Below are 18,145 nucleotides of genomic sequence, written 5' to 3'. Positions count from 1 at the left end.
TCATTGTTAGTGAGTGAGTGAGTTTGTACGATATTTTTCTCAATTTTTGTTAACGCAGTTAAATTTGGTGATGCTGCAGGGCTGACTTTACTTTGCATGCGTTTCAGATCCACCTGTCCGAGGGTCTGATCAACGAGGCCGAGAAGCTGCTGTGCTCTCTGGTTTGCTGGTTCACCGACCGGCAGATCCGCATGCGTTTCATCGAGGGCTGCCTGGACAACCTGGCGCATCACCGGTGAGAACCCAAATGCAGCTCAACCAAACCAAGTGTGGTGGCTTTCTTTTTTGTCCCCCCCCCCAAACAAACGGTAACGATGTGTTGTGTCTTCAGGTCTGTCGTGGTTTCCTTGAGACTCCTCCCCAAGCTCTTTGGTACTTTCCAGCAGTTTGGATCTAGTTACGATACTCACTGGATCACCATGTGAGTCACACCACATCAGCCACATCAGTACAGTACAATTTGTACTTTTAAGTGCATTACATTATTTAGTACACTTTAGTTTCATCTAACTTATGTATAATAAATTTGCATTTAGTTCAGAAGAATTTTAAAAATCTATTTAATTCTCAATCCTTTACAGTGTTTTTCTTAAGCACTGATCAGTTATATTTATCTTTAAAATAAAATTAATTGTACAAACTGTATTATGTATTTTTTTTCTTCTTTTACAAAAATATCATTTTCACTCAAGCCACTACTAGCAGAGATGACACAATGGTGATTAAGCCAACAACTCATCCAACAGCTGTAGATTTCAGTTTATTATTATTATTGTTGTTTTTATATTTAGTGAATGCCTGATTCATTTCATGCGCTGGCCCACTTAGTGGCACCTTGAAAATCAATGTAGCAGTGGGTGATGCTCGTCCTCACTAAACATGATTTTATTTCTGTAGCAATAAAAAAATAATCATCCATAACTAGGCAACAAAATAATCATAATGCTAGCAGCGAACAAACAAAACTTCATTCCGAGGACCACTTAACTGACCAACGAGGTGCCTGGCGGAAAATAAACAAAGTTCAGCAAAGTCCTAGCAAAGCATGTATGAAACACAAATAATAGGGAATTTGCATCCATGCATCCATTTTTTTTAAGCTGCTTATCCTCTCATGTGTCGTGGAAGTGCTTTTGTTTTTGGGATGTGGGAGGAATCCAGAGTGCCTGCAGATAACTCATGGATTTGACAGAACTGTGATTGAGACGCTAACCAAGAATTTCCTTTTCTGAAAGATCAATTTTTTTCCCCTCCCCAATGACTCGCTATATCATCTTGAAGTCACAGTTTCTGTTGTTGTAATACTAAATTCAGGCCAACGAGGCAACAAAACTTATTCCACGTTATTGCTTGCATTATTATTATTTTTTTTTTTTTTTACACATTTAGTATAATTTGTATTTAACTTACATGCAACACATTTTAATTTAATCAAATAAGTTTATTTATTTACTTATTTTACATACTGCATCACATAATAGTGGTTCAGTTTATTTTTTTTAGTCACTACAGTACGTTTTTTTACTATTAATGTTCATTAAATTTTATTTTGATGTACAGTAAGTTTTTTTTAAAAGTATATTTCAGTTGTTTTTTACTCAAGTAAAATGATTGTTCTTGGAAATCTACTTTTTTTTTTTTCTTTTTACACCATATTTGGTATAAAGTGTTTGAGAACCAATCTTTTCTAAGGTTTTTTTTTGTCTGTCAGGTGGGCTGAGAAGGAGTTGCACATGATGAAGCTCTTCTTCGACAACCTCCAGCACTACATCCAAGAGGTCCGACAGCACCGCCACACGTTTGCGCTGTGAGTCTTCTTTCAAGAGTTCTGACCCGCTCTTCCCCAACCTTGATACTGCCGTGGCATATTTTTGACGTTTTGAAAATCCCACGGAACACCACCAGATTCAAATGTCTGTGTATGCATCATTTTCAAACAATTTGACCAATAACGTTTAAAAACCCTGGTTAAATAAGAATATATATTTGAATTTACCATTTTATGCCACTTTGGTATTATAAGTATATGTCTCCCATACTGAATAGCCACACATGAAGTCCATCCATCCATCTATCCATCCATCCATTTTCTAAGCCGCTTATCTTCACGAGGGTCACAGGGGTGCTGGAGCTTATCCCAGCTGTCATCAGGCAGGAGGGAGGGTACACCCTGAACTGGTCGCCAGCCAATCGCAGGGCACATGGAGACAGACTACAGTCACAATCGCACCTCAGGGCAGTTTAGAGTCTCCAATGAATGCATATTTTGGGGATGTGGAAGGAAACCGGAGAACCCGAGAAAACCACACAAAGTCCTATTTTCAAAAGGTTGTTGATGGTTTAATACTTAAGACATTCATAGTAATAACAATTCTTTTTGGCATGCAAATGGATTTTTCACCCAGCCTACCAGGTGCTGGAGAAACTTGGTATCGGGGGTGGAATGATATAAATTATTCAAATTGTGAAGTCACAGATCAACAATAACACAAAATACATTTTCATAAATACTTAAGAGAAGGATTGGTGGTTACATTTCTGTAAATCTGGGTGTTCAACCCCGTTTTATTTGTTTTTGGATACAACCTAAGACTGAAGTGACTTTGTGTCCTGTTTTAGGTACAGTCATAGTGCAGAGGTCCAGGTGCGCCTGCAGTTCCTCACGTGTGTTTTCTCCACTCTTGGATCACCAGACCACTTCAGTAAGTTCTCTAAAACACACAACACAAGCACCCCTACTACTTTTACTACTACCTTTCTTTTTTTATTTTCATGTCACTTGGTACTACACTGAAAGTTGTGAGTCAAAATTCCGACTTGGAGAAGTTTTGATGACAAAATTGCTATTTATCGCGGCATTCAGGACTGAGTCTGGAGCAGGTGGACATACTTTGGCACTGCCTGGTCGAGGACGCCGAATGCTACGACGATGCCCTGCATTGGTTCCTCAATCAGGTGCGCAGCAAAGACCAGCACGCCATGGGCATGGAAACGTACAAGCACCTCTTCCTTGAGAAGGTACGTGCACCTGTGCTACTCCTGCACATTCGCCTTTGCTTTTCCTTTTGGCTTGTCCTGTTAAAGGTAGCCACAGTGTGTCATCCATTCTCACGTCTGCCTAGTGAGAGAGGAATTTGTAAGTTTCAAATTTTTTTAATTTCGTGTTGTTCTTGTGTCCCCAGATGCCTCAGCTGAAGCCCGAGACCATTAGCATGACCGGCCTGAACCTTTTCCAGCACCTTTGCAACCTGGCGCGCCTGGCCACCAGCACTCTGGACAATGCTGCCAGCTGCGAGGTCTGATCCCCACCTGCGCACAGACGGACACACACTCCCTCGCTACAAACCGCCGCTTACGAATGTTTCTTTGTTTACACATTGGCGAACGTCCAGCTGTGCGGGATGGACCAGCTGTGGGGCATCGCCCTCCGAGCTCAGTCGGCCGACATCAGCCGCGCCGCCATTCAGTACATCAACTCTTATTACATCAATGGTCAGTGGTCCGCGGGTCCTGTTTGTTGTGTATGTGTGTGTGTTTTTGTGACATTGAGCATGTTGAGGTTAAACAGCTGAACAGTAATAAAAACTCTAATCGTTTATGGGGATCTCGTAGGGTTAGGAATTTTGGCATGATGCCGATTCACTATATAGCTTGCTACATAGGACTGATTCGATTCAAAAACTGTCTTTAACAGGTGGAACGATTTGACTCAGTATGAGTATGATTCTTGATTCGATTTGGTGCAGAAAAACTGATAAACATTTGCACAGCTGGCATGGTGAACAACATTTTAGCACATCAGCCTCATAGTTCTGAGGACCTGGGTTCATATCTGGCCTTGTATGTGTGGTGTTTGCATGTTCTCCCTGTGCTTTCAGTTTCCTCCCACTTCAAAAACATGCATGGTAGGTTCATTGAAGACTCTTAAATTGCCTGTAGGTGTGAATGTGAAGGTGAATAGTTCTTTGTTTGTCTGTGACTTGTGATTGGCTGTTAACCGGTTCTGGGTGTAGCTTGTTGGTTGCACAAAGATAGCTGGGATAGTGACCCTCGTGAGAATAAGTGCTATGGAAAATGAATGAATGATAACATTTACACACATCCTCATCATAAAGAACCTTGATTTGATTTAAGTAAATTCTATAAAGTTAAATTTGTCTTAACAGGCAGTTTTAGCCATTAACCATTCTTTTGATAAAATACACAATACATAGCAAGTTTCTTTGGGCTTGTCCTTCTAGGGGTTCCCACAGCGTGACATCTCAGATGAATGCTTATATTTGTTTGACACAGTTTTTACGCTGCATGCCTTTCCTGACGCAACCCCTCTCGGGGAGTGGAGGCCCCGGTGGGAAACGAGCTCACGACCCCTGGTTTACCAAACAATGCTCTAACCACTGAGCTATGGGTCTTCCAAAAAAATAAAATAATTTCACTATTTTTTTTTCCTTTTGTTTGCAATAAATGAATTAACCATTTATTAATTGAGAAGTGAACGAAAAAACATACATTTTCATGAGCCAGTTTTTCAAAGAAAAACAGCCTGAATTAATGCAACAAATATTTAATTCTTTATAACTTAAATACTCTTGGGCGTTGGAGTGAAGAATGCATTTATCTATTAATGTATTTTATTCTATCTTTTATAGCTTTGTAACAATATAATTTGGCAAGAATATGTAATATAGTGATAATGGATAATAACGCATGATAATTTTGGTATTTTGACAGTGATTGGAAATGTCCATAGCTTTTAATCTAAAATGTGTCCAGCGGGTAAAACGGGCCTGGAGAAGGAGCAAGAGTTCATTCGCAAGTGTATGGAGAGTTTGCTGATGGCGTCGGCCAACCTGGAGAAGGACGCCCAGTCGGGCCTGACTAGTATCGAAAGAGGTCTACTCATGCTCAAGACACACCTGGAGGCCTTTAGACGCAGGTACACTTGACGTGAACTGACCGCTAAAGAAGACCACCTCAAAGCACCTTCTTTCCTTGATTTGCTGCTCCTCAGGTTTGCCTACCACCTGCGCCAGTGGCAGATTGAGGGCACGGGAATCAGCAGCCACCTGAAGGCACTCAGTGACAAACAGTCTCTACCGCTCAGGATCGTCTGTCAGCCCGCTGGACTGCCGGATAAGGTGTGCTCATGTCACAGTTGATTTCATTCCCCTCCGCCCACTGTTAGTGCTTTTCAAATTTCAAGGACTTGCTTTTATGGGACAGTTCTCTAAAAATGTTTTTTCTCACCCCAAAAATTACTTAGAATAAAATGCTTGAGGGCGGCACGGTGTGTCAGCTGGTAAAGCGTTGGCCTCGCAGTTCTGAGGACCCGGGTTCGATCCCGGCCCCGCCTGTGTGGAGTTTGCATGTTCTCCTCATGCCTACATGGGTTTTCTCCGGGCACTCCGCTTTCCTCCCACACCCCAAAGCATGCAACATCAATTAGACACTCTAAATTGCCCCTAGGTGTGATTGTGAGTCTGGCTGTTTGTCTCTGTGTGTCCTGCGATTGGCTCGCAACCAGTTCAGGGTGTACGCTGCCTCCTGCTCGTTGACCTCTGGGATAGGCACCAGCACTCACCGCGACCCTCGTGAGGATAAGCGGCAAAGAAGGTGGATGGATGGATGGATGGATGGATGGATCAAATGCTTTAAGATATTTTATCTAATTAAAAAGACGTTTCCCTCAGAATGTGTTTTTTCTTTCTTTATTTTTTTCTTTAAAAATTATTTTTTAATAGTTTTTCCTCAATCTCAACAAAAGTTACCATTTTCCCTAAAGAATACAGTTTTTATGATTTAAGCAAAATATTTCAATACAAAATGTTCATTCGACAGGGGCAGGAGCTTCTTTTTTTTAAGATTTCAAGCTTTTTCAGCAAGTTTTAGCTGGTTTCATTGATTCAAGAAATATCCATTTACTAATGTCTGCTGTTTTTGAGGCAACAAGTGTTGACAACAATAGGCAGCTGAAATGTTATCAATGCTTGGGGAAAGAACTGCAAAGGTTCAAAGTTGAACCTGGGTTGAAATCATGCGCTTTTGAAAAGCAGATGACCATCGAGATGTACCCTAGCGACCAGGTGGCGGATCTGCGCGCCGAGGTGACCCACTGGTACGAAAACCTGCAGAAGGAGCAAATGAACCAGCAGGCACAGCTGCAGGAGTTCGGGCAGAGTGGCCGACAGCCAGGGGACTTCTCAGGTGCGCTTGTTGTCCTTCTCGGGTTTTTTCCTCACTCAAATTGAGGGAGTATTACTCCAATGGCGATCATTTGCATTTTCGTATCTCTCGCTAGACGCTGGCTCAAAAAACACTTGTGTGAAGTATTTACATTTTATTGCTATATTTGAGGATGGCTGTCTCGTGAAAATTTAGAAACAGAAAAAAGGGATTTTAAAATCCCTGTAATTTACGATAATTTCGACTGTAGTTCACAGTGATTTTATCTTTTTTTTTTTTCTCAAGACAGTCGTTTCGCCTCCATGAAATGAATCAATATTTACCTGTTTCAAAATCAATGTAATGGACTGACATGTTTTACTTTAGGAAAGAAAATTTGTAGCTCTTCTTTTTCTTCATCATTTTTGTCATCTTTCAAAATACAGCGCCACTCCTATACTGTGATTTAATATTGTCAACGCTGTAAAAAATGGCACCCAGAAATTTTTATGACAATCAGCAATTTTGCAAGTGCAATGTGCCTAAAAGTAGGCAGAGGTAACTAACCCCAAGTCTGATACAGGACACACCCTCACTGTACTCTAGTGAAAGGTGTGGTAATGTCTGCATTGTGGTCTTCAAGGGGGTCTGATGGGACCTGTCCGGATGATCTCTTCGGGCCACGAACTCACAACAGACTACGACGAGAAGACTCTTCATGAACTGGGCTTCAAGGACATGCAGGTAAATAATGTCAGCAATAGGGAGGAAATCAGAAAAGTGGAATATTTCATATTGTAATTATCATTATTACTGTATTAAGTGTCATGTGTTGTGCTGTATTTTTTTATGCATAAAATTGGCATTCTGTTTCATCTACGAGTTAGCATCCATGTAATTCACTCATCATTGTGTCAGCAATAGTCAGAATATGGTAGACTGATTAATGTTGTGAATGGAATCGGAATTAACTGGAATAATTCATAATTATGGTGCCGCCATGACATCACCAGCCTTGAACCAGAAGTGACATTGAAACTACCGTAGTGCTTTACCAGGAATATTTTAGTCAGCTTGTATATGTTGAAGTGCACTTGTGTCAGACTGTCAGCATCAAAGGTACATGTGCACATTGATTTTTGCCGAGTCAAGTACCTTTTGAAAAGGATTCCCCCAGGTGTCGCAAGCCTATCAGGCATTTGTGCGATGGCGTTGTGGTGATGTTGGTGGCTACAATATCTGATGGCAATATAAGGTGAATACCAACTTGAACAATCTGAGAACAGCTTTTCCAAGTCAACCGAATCACACTTTATCTGGCTAGATAAATGGATCTATCTGATGTATAGCTTGTTGTTTCTGAATATTTACTAATTCTTTGATTGTGTTAAATAAAGTGAATGGTAAGGGATGATTTACGTAACGTTCTCGTGAATTCTGACACTCAAGGGAAACCATTTTTCCTGGCTTGTGCTTATTTGTACGGGAGTCTGCAGTAACATTCGTCAGCGTGGAAAAATGTTCACCCTAAAATCCAACCATATAGCGAAAATGTGTGAAATAAATCTGCTTTAAAATCCATGATAGAGTGAACACAGAAAGTTAACTGCAAATTTGGACAACTGTTTATGATTCTGTGTTTTATTTTTTTTCTTAACCACCTAAGTCACCGTTACTCCTCTGTGAGCAGTCAATTATAAATCAAATGCTCTTACATGTTTTATACTTGTAGATGGTGTTTGTGTCTCTGGGAGCTCCTCGTCGCGAGCGTAAAGGCGAGGGCGTGCAGCTGCCGGCGTCATGCCTTCCTCCCCCACAGAAGGAGCACATCCCCATGCTGCTGCTGTTACAGGAGCCTCACCTCACGACGCTCTTTGACCTGCTGGAGATGCTGGCCTGCTTCAAGGCACCCAGTCCTTCCACAGAGAAGCTCCACGATAGTCCGGAGGTTGGTCACAGAGGAGCACATTCAATAAAAATGTGCACCAGGATGCAAATGGCTCCCTAGGCAGGACTTTGAACATATTGCTTTTGAGAAAGTCTGATCGAGGTTGATTGTCTTCATTTGTATGTTTGTGTATGTTTTTCTGTGTAGATGGCACGATGCGAGGAACTGCACCTCCACGCTGAGAACCTTTCCCGCCGCGTTTGGGAACTCCTCATGCTGCTCCCCACCTGTCCCAAGATGCTCCAGGCCTTCCAGAACATCTCAGACGACAACACTGTCAGCAGCTTAGATTCATGATCAGTTTGACACGTGACAAGTTTGCTTACCACCTTACTGTGCGCAACACGTGTGTTTGTGTTTTCAGAACGAGGGGCAGTGCTGGAAGGAGCTGCTGAGGATCAAAAGTGCGCACAAGCTGCTCTACGCTCTCGAGATCATCGAAGCACTGGGAAAACCAAATCGACGCATCCACAGAGAGTCCACTGTGAGACACACGCACACACACACACACACACACACACACACACACAAGAATGACGAGTTCAAACACAAAAGCAGACAACTTAATTTTTTTTCAGAATTGAGTAAAATAGATATTTTTTTACATTTCTGGTTCTCGTTCCAAATTAATAATTTTTATTTTACGGTATTGCAAGATAATACATCAAGCAATTATGAGCCGATAGTCATTAGTTCAGGACATCCCAAATTATTGTATTCCCCATTGTTTGTCCAGTCGATCTGATTGATTTTTCGTCTTCTCTCAGCTTCAAAATTGTTTTTGGTCTTCATGTTTGGTTAAAAACAAATGCAGTTTTTACACGTGAAAGGCAAAAAACAAGCACTATCTAATATTTAACCAATCAATCTAAAAGGCAGCACCTTGGGCACATTTCTATATTTTAGCTCACTTTCACAGTAGGTTGAGCTTCAAACAAAAAGTTTTTTCTCATTCATCTTTTGATCTCAAACTCAAATCTCTTCAGTATAAAACAAATACATAAGAACTAACCTTACCATTCCAATACTTTTGGAGGGGACTGTAGCTTCCAAAAGTTTTCTACGGTCCATACAATCCCTACTTTAATGTAATTTAATCCTAAAAGCAGACAGCTCCAAGAAAATTATTTAGTCAGTCGAGTTTGTGATGAACCCTTGTGGAGAGAACCAGCTCAGAAAATGGATGGAAGGATGGAGTTTGATGATGTAAACATTTATGGCCTTGTGATTGGTAGCTGCAACAAAATTCATATGGCATTTGTTGGTTTCTGCGATTCAACATTTTTGTTGCGTTTCATATTGTTGTAGCAGGCTTAGGAAATGCAGTTTAACAATGCCCTGATAAGCAGTCTGCTAAACAGCATGATTCAATTTTTGTCGGAATGACGCTTGTCATCTTTTAAGTTTGAACTCTTCAAATCAAGTCAGTTATTTTTGTCGTCAGCAAAGTACAAAAGCAAAAACAAATGGCCTTTCTCCAACTAGCACTGCAACGCTGCTTATCTTTTGACCTTGACATGAGAGAGAGTGCATCACACATTAAATGTGGCTCTGGATGTTTGCCCAGCCTGGCTGCCAGGTGAAACTGGGCATGGGGACAAGATGATGTCAAATATGTAAATTAAGGATTTCTCACAATGTTTTCAGAAATACTACAATAATAGTTACATAAAGATGGGTTGTTGTGATTTCACAATGGGGACCAATTCCGAGTGTACCCCACCTCTTGCCCAGAGTCATATGAGATGGAAGTCAGCACCTGAAAGTGATGGTTTAAGGTTAAGCACTTCTACACAGTCAACACCCCTTTTCTTAACATGTGTATCCCTGTGTGCGTGTGTGTGTTTAGGGCAGCTACAGTGACATGTACCCGGACTCTGACGACTCTAGTGAGGACCAGATCGAGAACAGCAAAAACTCGTGGAGCTGCAAGGTAAAAAATCCACAATTGACGACAGGAAGTCCAGCAATGCGCACCTTGCATGGGCTTCACCATCTTCTCCTCCTCCCTGTTCTTCTTGTTCGCTTCTCTTTTCTGCGCCATCTTCTCTTCTTCCTCCTTTTCATTCTCTTCCTGTTTTCTTCATCATTGTCCTGTTTTCCTTCATCCTCCCTTCTTCCTCTTCCTTACCTAACATCTTCCTCATCCCCTTCTATTTCTTCTTCTTTCTACTTCTTCCTCTTCCTTTTGCATTTTGTTTATTCTCCTTCACGGCTTGTTTTTCTCCCCACCCTCTTCCCCTTATTCTTCTTCCTCCACCCTTCTTTCTTTCTTTAACTTTTTTTATTCCTCCATGATCTGCATCCATGATTTGTCTTCATCCTCCTCATTGTTCTCCTCCTCCTCTTCTTGTCCTCTACTACTACTTCTGTTCTTCTTCCTCCATTCACTTCTCCTGTACTTCCTCTCCCTCTTTTCCATCCTTCTCTTTTCTTACACCTCCTCGTCCCTATTTTACTTCTTCCTCCTCTTCCCTGTTTTTTCTTATTGCTTCTACTCTATCTTCTGTTTTTTCTCCTCCCTTCTTCAACCACATTGTCATTTCTTTCCCCTTCCATGTCTTTTCCCTCCTACTCATCTTATTTTTACCTATTGCTTATTTTACATCTTCTTCCTTTTGCCCTCCTTCTTCCTCATGTTCCTCTAGTTTGTTTCATCTGGAGGCCTGCAGCAGCTCTTGGAGATCTTCAACTCTGGCATCCTGGAGCCCAAAGACCAGGAATCTTGGACTGTGGTGAGCCACGACCAGGAAGTCTTTTCTCTTCTCTTGTGACACCCCCCCCATTTCCCTTTGCGTAATTGAACTTCTTGTGTGTTGTGTCCAGTGGCTGCTGGACTGCCTGGCCTGCTTACTGAAGCTCATCTGCCAGTTTGCCGTGGATCCTGCTGACCTTGACCTGGCTTACCACGACGTCTTCTCGTGGTCTGGCTTAGCTGATGGCCAACGCAAACGAGCTTGGCCTGGGAAGTCGCACAAGTCTGCCGTAGAGCATGGAAAAAGTCTTCACATCCCCAGACTCACGGAGGTGGCTAGATTGAACACCCATGCAGACATACACAGGAAGACATGCACAAAAAAAACATGTACATAATGTGCTAACCGCACAAGTACACGCAGAATTATGCTCACATACAAAACTACAAAGCTACAAAAATACAAATTGCACACATATACTGTACATTAAATCACACCCAAACACTAAAAACTACACATGAACCATATAGTACCCATGCACACAAACATTTTGAGAAAAACTCGACTACATAATAAAACCCAACCCAAAAACACACACAACACATGCATACACAGTCTCACACAAAGCACTCAAAAAGCACACCCAGTCTCAAATACATCCACGCAAGAAGCAGAGATAAACAAAAACACAGACGCAGTCAATACACTTGTACACATTCTACAAAAACATTCATACACAAAAACACACTCAAAAACCACAACAGGCACAGAAACGCACAAGACATTTGCATAGTTAAGAGGTCAAACAAACCCATTCGCTAACAAACTATCACAAAAACTCAAATACAGTGTGGTGAGTGGTGTTGTGTCATCAAGTGTCTGCTTGTCCCGCTTGCTTATGTTCTGTGTGTGCGCATCTGTTGTTGTTATTCTACCATCAGGTTTTCCTCAGTCTGGTCCAAGGAACCAACCTGATCGAACATCTCATCAACGTGGCCTACACATATGACAATTTAGCGCACAGGTGGGTAAATGCTGATCACTCCTTTAGGTACATATACTTCTACCATGTGATCCAGTCTAGTTGAACTACATATGTATTACATTGCAGTCCTGTAAGTGTCAGCAATGCATCTACAAAGTGGGGACCAAAGAAAGACAAAAGGGAATAAATCATGTCATCATCATCTAAGAACGAAAACACAGATTAGATTTACTTTTACCATTCTATATTCTAACAACTATTATCATGTTTAGTGAGGTTAAAATAATAAACTAAAGATGCACTGACAGTTCATCAGTAATGGTTCTCGCACTTTTAAAAACACTACGATACGACACCCGGTGCTACCCTGTCATAAACTGTACATAGTGTACAATTATGGCCCCCTCCTCCTGTAAAAAGGAGTGTTATATCTTACTGTAGCCTATGCTGTGTTCAATACATTTTTTTTCTCAAATGTCAGTACTTGTACTTGGTCTGGGAAAAGTGGTATCAGTGGATCCCTATAAAAACACAATGCTGAATAGATAAAATTGCCTTATATTTTGTTACCTCTTACCACAGACTAAACTTGTTGTTCCACAGAGTTCTGAAGGCCCAGTCGGATCACAGGTCTCGACATGAAGGTGAGCAGTTGCATACTTTGGCAGATGTTTGTAAATGTGGTGATACACGTTGGTAATTGTCTTGACACAATATGGTGGTAGTTATAGTGGTAGATATTGGTACACATATATTGGTAAAGTTTTGTATCAATGGTGGCAGACATTTGTAGATATCTTGGCAGATGTTTGGTGGATAAGATTGTAAATGTTGATAGGCGTTGGTGGATCTAGTGGTAGATATGGTGGTAGATGTTTGTTAGCAGAGGCACGAGCTGTTTTGTAGATGTACAGTTGAAGCCAGAAGTTTACATACACTGTACAAACACACACATCTTTTTTTTTTTTTTTTTTGCCTCACTGTCCGAAGTCAAATCAGATTAAACCTCTCCCGTTTCAAGTCAGTCAGGATCACCAAAATTATTTAATTTTGTTAAATAGCACAATAATGAGACAGAACATTTCTTAATGAATTTCTTTCCTTGAGTTTAAAAGTTTTACACACACAAATAGTACGATGACTTTAAAGAACATAGGGAAGTCCAGATGATGTCATGGCTTATGAAGCTTCTGATAGGTTACCTGACAACTTGTGAGTTCATTGACGCCACTCCTTGGGATGTATTTAAGGCCGCACTCTGCTTCCTTGTTTGAAATCATGGGAAAATCTAAAGAATTCAGCCAGGAAACCAGAGAGAGAATTGTTGAACTATGTACGTCCGGCTCATTATTTGGTGCGGTTTCCAGATGCTTGAAGGTGCCACATTCATCTGTTAAAATAATTATATGCTCGTATAAACATCATGGGAATGTCTAGCCATCACACTACTCAGAAAGGAGAATTTCTGTATCTCAGAGATTAATGTGTTTTGGTCTGAAATGTGCCAATCAACCCGAAAACATGAGTTAAAGGTGCTGGATGAAGCTAGTTAAAAAGTCTCATAATCCACAGTGAAATGAGTCTTGCACTGACAAGGGCCAGTTGATGAGAATCAACCTATTATTCCAGAAGACCATTTGAGCATTCTTCCAGAAGCATATTTGTGGTGTCACATAGTGATGTTGGATGAGAAGACCTGGCTCTCTGTCTCTACTCTTAATTCATCCCAAAGGTGTTCTATTTGGGTTGGTGTTACGACTGTTGAGGGCACTGAAGTTCATCCACACCAAACTCACTCTCATCCATATCTTTTTGAATCTTGTTTTGTGCATTGGTTCATAGTCATGTTGGAACAGGAAGGAGCCATCCTAAAACTGTTCCCCACAAAGTTGGGAGCAATGAATTGTCCAAAAGCTCTTGGTATGCTGAAGCGTTTAGAGTTCTTTTCACTGGAACTAAGGAACCAATATAGATGAACATGACTAGCCTGCACAGAGTCAGACCTCAGGCTGACGTCTGTGTGTGACCTAACAATGCTTATGGAAGAATGGTCAAAAGCTTCCATAAAAACACGCAATTCGGATTGTCTCTTAAGTTCATATGTGAGTTAATGCGGGTGAGAGAATACTTTGGGCAGTCTACTGTGTTTACGTAGGAATAGTGGTTAATGTTTTGTAGATGTTTGGAGATGTCAGTAAATGTGCTTGTAGCTGGCTCAGAGCATTTCCATGTCCACCCAGTGACACACTACTCCATGTGGCTGCTGGTGAGCTGGGCTCACTGCTCATCGTCCGTTAAGTCCAGCTTGGCTGACAGCGAGCGTCTGTACGACTGGCTCAGGAAACTTACCCTGCTGGTGCCCGAGGTGAGAGTGCGACTGTCACTGTTTGGGATGTTGTCTTCCTGGTCAAGGAGTTGCATGCCTACAAAATACACTATAATGCATCACAGCATTCACTTATGCTCTCCATTATGTAGAAAAAAATAAAATAAAAGCAACCGTACAAAAACAACCAAAATCTATCCTAGCGCGTCTGGATTCTTCTGCAAAAGTGTGCCTATCATTATGGCTGGATAAACAAATGCATGTGGTCTCGTGACGTTACATGCAAATCCTCCATAGCTTGAAACAGACAGACACCGGAAACTTGTATGCTGCCTAATCTTTCCCCCGGAAATGCAAATTGCATACTGTGTTGTCGTGCATGTGGTCCATTAAACACAAGAATGACACAACAGACAGTAAAAATTGATATGTTTATGTATATTTTCCTTTTTTATCTTTACTAATATATTTGCTATTGGAGAATTTCAAAAGAAATTGAAAATATGATCAGCATAAAATGCTCATGATCGGCCGATACCGACAGCACCGATCAAATCGGTCTTAAGTCTAATTCTAATGTCAGACTGTTGAGCTCTTTCAGGATATCTTGAGAAGTATTTTTCCACACTCCCCCAAATTCCCATAGTTTTAGCAGTCAACATTTTCCATAACAAAAATTCCCAAATTGATGTATTTGTGAAAATTATTATTTTTTTCCACATTGCTCAGCATTTCTGTCTGGCTCAAAGTCTTCGGCACTACTCAATTTCTACAGAAATGTTTTCTCTTTGCTATTATTGAGGTAATATTTGATTTTCTTTCAGCCGGCGGTGCGTCATGAGGCATGCAACGGCCTCTACAAGCTCTCCCTGTCAGGCCTGGAGGGTGGAGAGTCCATCAATAGATCTTTCCTGCTGCTTGCTGCATCCACACTGCTCAAGTTCCTGCCTGACGCGCAAGCTGTGAAACCTCTTCGGGTATGCACACTCGGGCTTTTCTCCCCCCTCCCAAAAAACAAAACCGAGACGATGAAAAGCAAAGATCTAATAAATAATCAATTTATAAAATTAACAACTGCCAAGACTGAAAAGTTCAAATGCATTATATAAAAAAGTTTTCAGCATTTAGATTTAATGGGGTCAGTTAAAATTCACATTTGGATAGTTTATATGTTAAGTACTGAAGTACAGTCATGGCTGCAATCTGTGCAATAGCCAAACACCAGATATTATATGGTTATTCCAACAAATATAAACAACTGTACATATTATGTAAATGTTTTTTTTAAATCGTCTTTTCCTATGTCTACTTCTTTGTTTACCTCTGTACTACAGATTGGAATGTGCCTAATTGATTTTCATAGTTACTGTGACAGTGAAACGAAAGCTCTATTTTATTGTCTTCTATTTATTCATTATTGTTTGATTCCTTGTTACTTGTGTAGTTATTTATGATTAAATTATTATTATAGATTATGTGAAAATGACCAATATAGGCATTAAATTGGAATTGACTATTTGGCTCTTCCCGGTGAAACCAGACAAAGTAGTCTGCTCTACTGTTAAAATCTAAATTTGATTGTGATTATGATGATGACAATAATAGTGTTTTGTGTTCAGATGGAGGACTATGAGGAGGAGCCCCTCCTAAGAAGTGGCTGCAAAGAATACTTTTGGCTGCTGTGTAAACTCATCGACAACATTCACGTCAAAGACGCCAGTCAGGTGTGACCTGATTTCAAACCATACACAATGTTCAAGGGCTGGCCACGAGAAATCACTGACATTTTTGGTCAAAAAAATCTGATTTACAATTTCAATTTTCAATGACTGTGAAGGTCTTTGCAGTATTCCTTTTTTGGTGTGTGTGTGTGTGTTTTGGGGAGGTGGGAGGAGGTATTATGCTTTTTGATAAGTGTGAGGTTTTTTATGGCGTATGACAGTGATTTACAGATTTTAATAATAATGGCTAGTTAGTAGATCGGCCTCACAGTTCCAAGGACCTGAGTTCAAATCCAGCCTCACCTGTGTGACGTTTGCATGTTCTCCAAGTACTCCGGTTTCCTCCCACATCTCAAAAACATACATGTTAGGTTCATCGACGACGCTGAAGTTGCCCATAGGTATGCAATGAGAGTGCAAATAGTTGTTTGTGTGCCCTGTGATTGGCTTGCGACCAATTCAGAATCTACCCGCCTCTTCCACAAAAACAGCTAGGATAGGATAGGCGCCAGCATGGCCTCAAACCAAGTGAGGATAACCGGTACAGAAAATGGATGGTTAATAACAATGCATATGGCTTATATAGCACTTTACAGTGTGAGTGCTTTTTTGGGGGATGAGTGCACACGTTCATTTGGTGTATGTGAAGGTCTTGATGTTTTTTGGGGGTGAGTATATAAGATTTTTTTGGTGTCTTTGTCACTTCATACCCTCTGCCTCTCAGGGTCTTTTCTGATTTGTAGAGGTGAGGCAACTTAATCTTAGCAAAATATTTGTGGCATAGACGCACATACCTTGGGTCAAAAGTTTCCAACGTGGCTGAATTACTGCTTTTGCTGCATATAAATGGCCATTAAGTCTTGGGCAATGTTCAGCTGTGATTGCCTCGTGGTGGGCTCGTTTTGGAAAAAAAAATCTTCATAGCTGCTTTGTTAATGGAAACAGTTCGCGTCAACAAGAAGGCGCTTTCAACAAGGGAAGGTGCCCCCAAAAATTCCGATTTATTTTTCTGCACAGCACTGAGCTGACACAGACACACACACACGCATACACATAGTGTTTCTGCTGCTAGGTTTGTTGTTGTGTTTGAACTCATGTGATGTCTCTCCCTCTTTGGCGGGCTCTGCGCAGACCACCCTGCTGGACTTAGACGCCTTGGCGAGACACCTGGCAGACTGCATACGAAGGTAGGCACACTTTCACACAAGCTCATTACGTACATACTGCTCAGAATCAGAATCTTTATTTATTGCCAAAAACACACAAGGAATTTGTCTCCGTTAGTTGAACCCGCTGTGGTACGACAACTGTCAATTGACAGAAAACACTTTTGAGACAAAATGCACATGTATATGTATTGTGTTTTGCAGTAGACACTGCACATTTTTTTCAGGTTGAAATAATCTCAACCTTCGGACATTGTCTTTATTTTATATGCTCTTTCTTCCTGGCTCGTGCTTATTGGTACTTGAGTCAGCAGTAACATCCGTCCTTGGGGCAAAATGATCACAGCAAAAATCTTATGAAATCGCCCAAACAAAAATAAAAACACCTGCGATACAGTGAGACCCCAAAAAGTGAACGGCAAGGTCGTTAAGGGCTACTGCACTGTTAAAAAGTACGATGACGTCTTTATGTATGTATGATGAAGAGAAAAAAGCGAGTGCCTAGTCACCCACCGGCAGGGTGCCTTTGTCTTACAGCCGCGAAATGTTGGACCAGCAGGACGGCAGCATTGAGGACGACGGCCTTACGGGTTTGCTGCGCCTGGCCACCAGTGTCCTCAAGCACAAGCCCCCGTTCAAATTCTCACGCGAGGGCCAGGACTTCCTGCGCGACGTGCACAACCTCCTCTTCTTGCTGCCAAGCCTGGCAGACCGTGCACAGCCTAAGTGCAAGTCGCACGCCGCCCGTGCCGCCGCCTATGACCTCCTGGTGGAGACGGTCAAGGGTTCAGCAGACAACTACCGCCTGCTTCACAACTGGGTCATGTCGCAGCACATGCAGGGTGAGACCGCGCATGATGCCCCCCCTCAGTAGAATGCAATTTAAAGCATTTTTTTTCTCCATATCCGATTTCTGGTTTTAAATATAATCCATCCATCTATTTTATGAGCCACTTGTCCTCACAAAGGGGTGCTGGAGCTTATCCCAGCTGTCTCTGGGCAAGATGCGGGGTACACCCTTTAAAAAAAAAAAAAATTATGCTGCAATGATATGATTTACACTTTTAATTGATTAATAAATTAAAATGACTTTTTAGTTTTCTACAGAAATCTGAATTTGGATGTTAGTCCATTTTTCTTC

General features: G+C 41.3%; 1 protein-coding gene across 5 annotated transcripts in view; it reads left to right on the top strand.

Moving 5' to 3' along the window:
• The window catches only part of usp34 (ubiquitin specific peptidase 34), a 67,241-nt gene that overhangs the window by 23,659 nt on the left and 25,437 nt on the right, over window positions 1–18,145 (top strand). For all 5 annotated transcript variants that reach the window (XM_061829137.1, XM_061829139.1, XM_061829136.1 and 2 more), the window contains exons 18-41: window positions 108–235; window positions 332–421; window positions 1,712–1,807; window positions 2,620–2,702; window positions 2,864–3,018; window positions 3,183–3,296; window positions 3,393–3,492; window positions 4,774–4,936; window positions 5,012–5,138; window positions 6,054–6,204; window positions 6,806–6,906; window positions 7,895–8,110; window positions 8,258–8,386; window positions 8,475–8,594; window positions 9,960–10,043; window positions 10,759–10,845; window positions 10,937–11,137; window positions 11,748–11,830; window positions 12,395–12,435; window positions 14,032–14,156; window positions 14,942–15,094; window positions 15,737–15,841; window positions 16,970–17,025; window positions 17,542–17,846. In XM_061829137.1, coding sequence (XP_061685121.1) covers window positions 108–235; window positions 332–421; window positions 1,712–1,807; window positions 2,620–2,702; window positions 2,864–3,018; window positions 3,183–3,296; window positions 3,393–3,492; window positions 4,774–4,936; window positions 5,012–5,138; window positions 6,054–6,204; window positions 6,806–6,906; window positions 7,895–8,110; window positions 8,258–8,386; window positions 8,475–8,594; window positions 9,960–10,043; window positions 10,759–10,845; window positions 10,937–11,137; window positions 11,748–11,830; window positions 12,395–12,435; window positions 14,032–14,156; window positions 14,942–15,094; window positions 15,737–15,841; window positions 16,970–17,025; window positions 17,542–17,846 — 3,013 coding nt within the window. The remainder of the gene's footprint in view (window positions 1–107; window positions 236–331; window positions 422–1,711; window positions 1,808–2,619; window positions 2,703–2,863; window positions 3,019–3,182; window positions 3,297–3,392; window positions 3,493–4,773; window positions 4,937–5,011; window positions 5,139–6,053; window positions 6,205–6,805; window positions 6,907–7,894; window positions 8,111–8,257; window positions 8,387–8,474; window positions 8,595–9,959; window positions 10,044–10,758; window positions 10,846–10,936; window positions 11,138–11,747; window positions 11,831–12,394; window positions 12,436–14,031; window positions 14,157–14,941; window positions 15,095–15,736; window positions 15,842–16,969; window positions 17,026–17,541; window positions 17,847–18,145) is intronic.

This window comes from Syngnathoides biaculeatus, chromosome 9, assembly GCF_019802595.1.
Source record: "Syngnathoides biaculeatus isolate LvHL_M chromosome 9, ASM1980259v1, whole genome shotgun sequence".
Taxonomy (NCBI): Eukaryota; Metazoa; Chordata; class Actinopteri; order Syngnathiformes; family Syngnathidae; genus Syngnathoides; species Syngnathoides biaculeatus.
The sequence above is the reverse complement of the archived record's forward strand: the minus strand, read 5'-3'. Positions and strand labels throughout refer to the sequence as shown.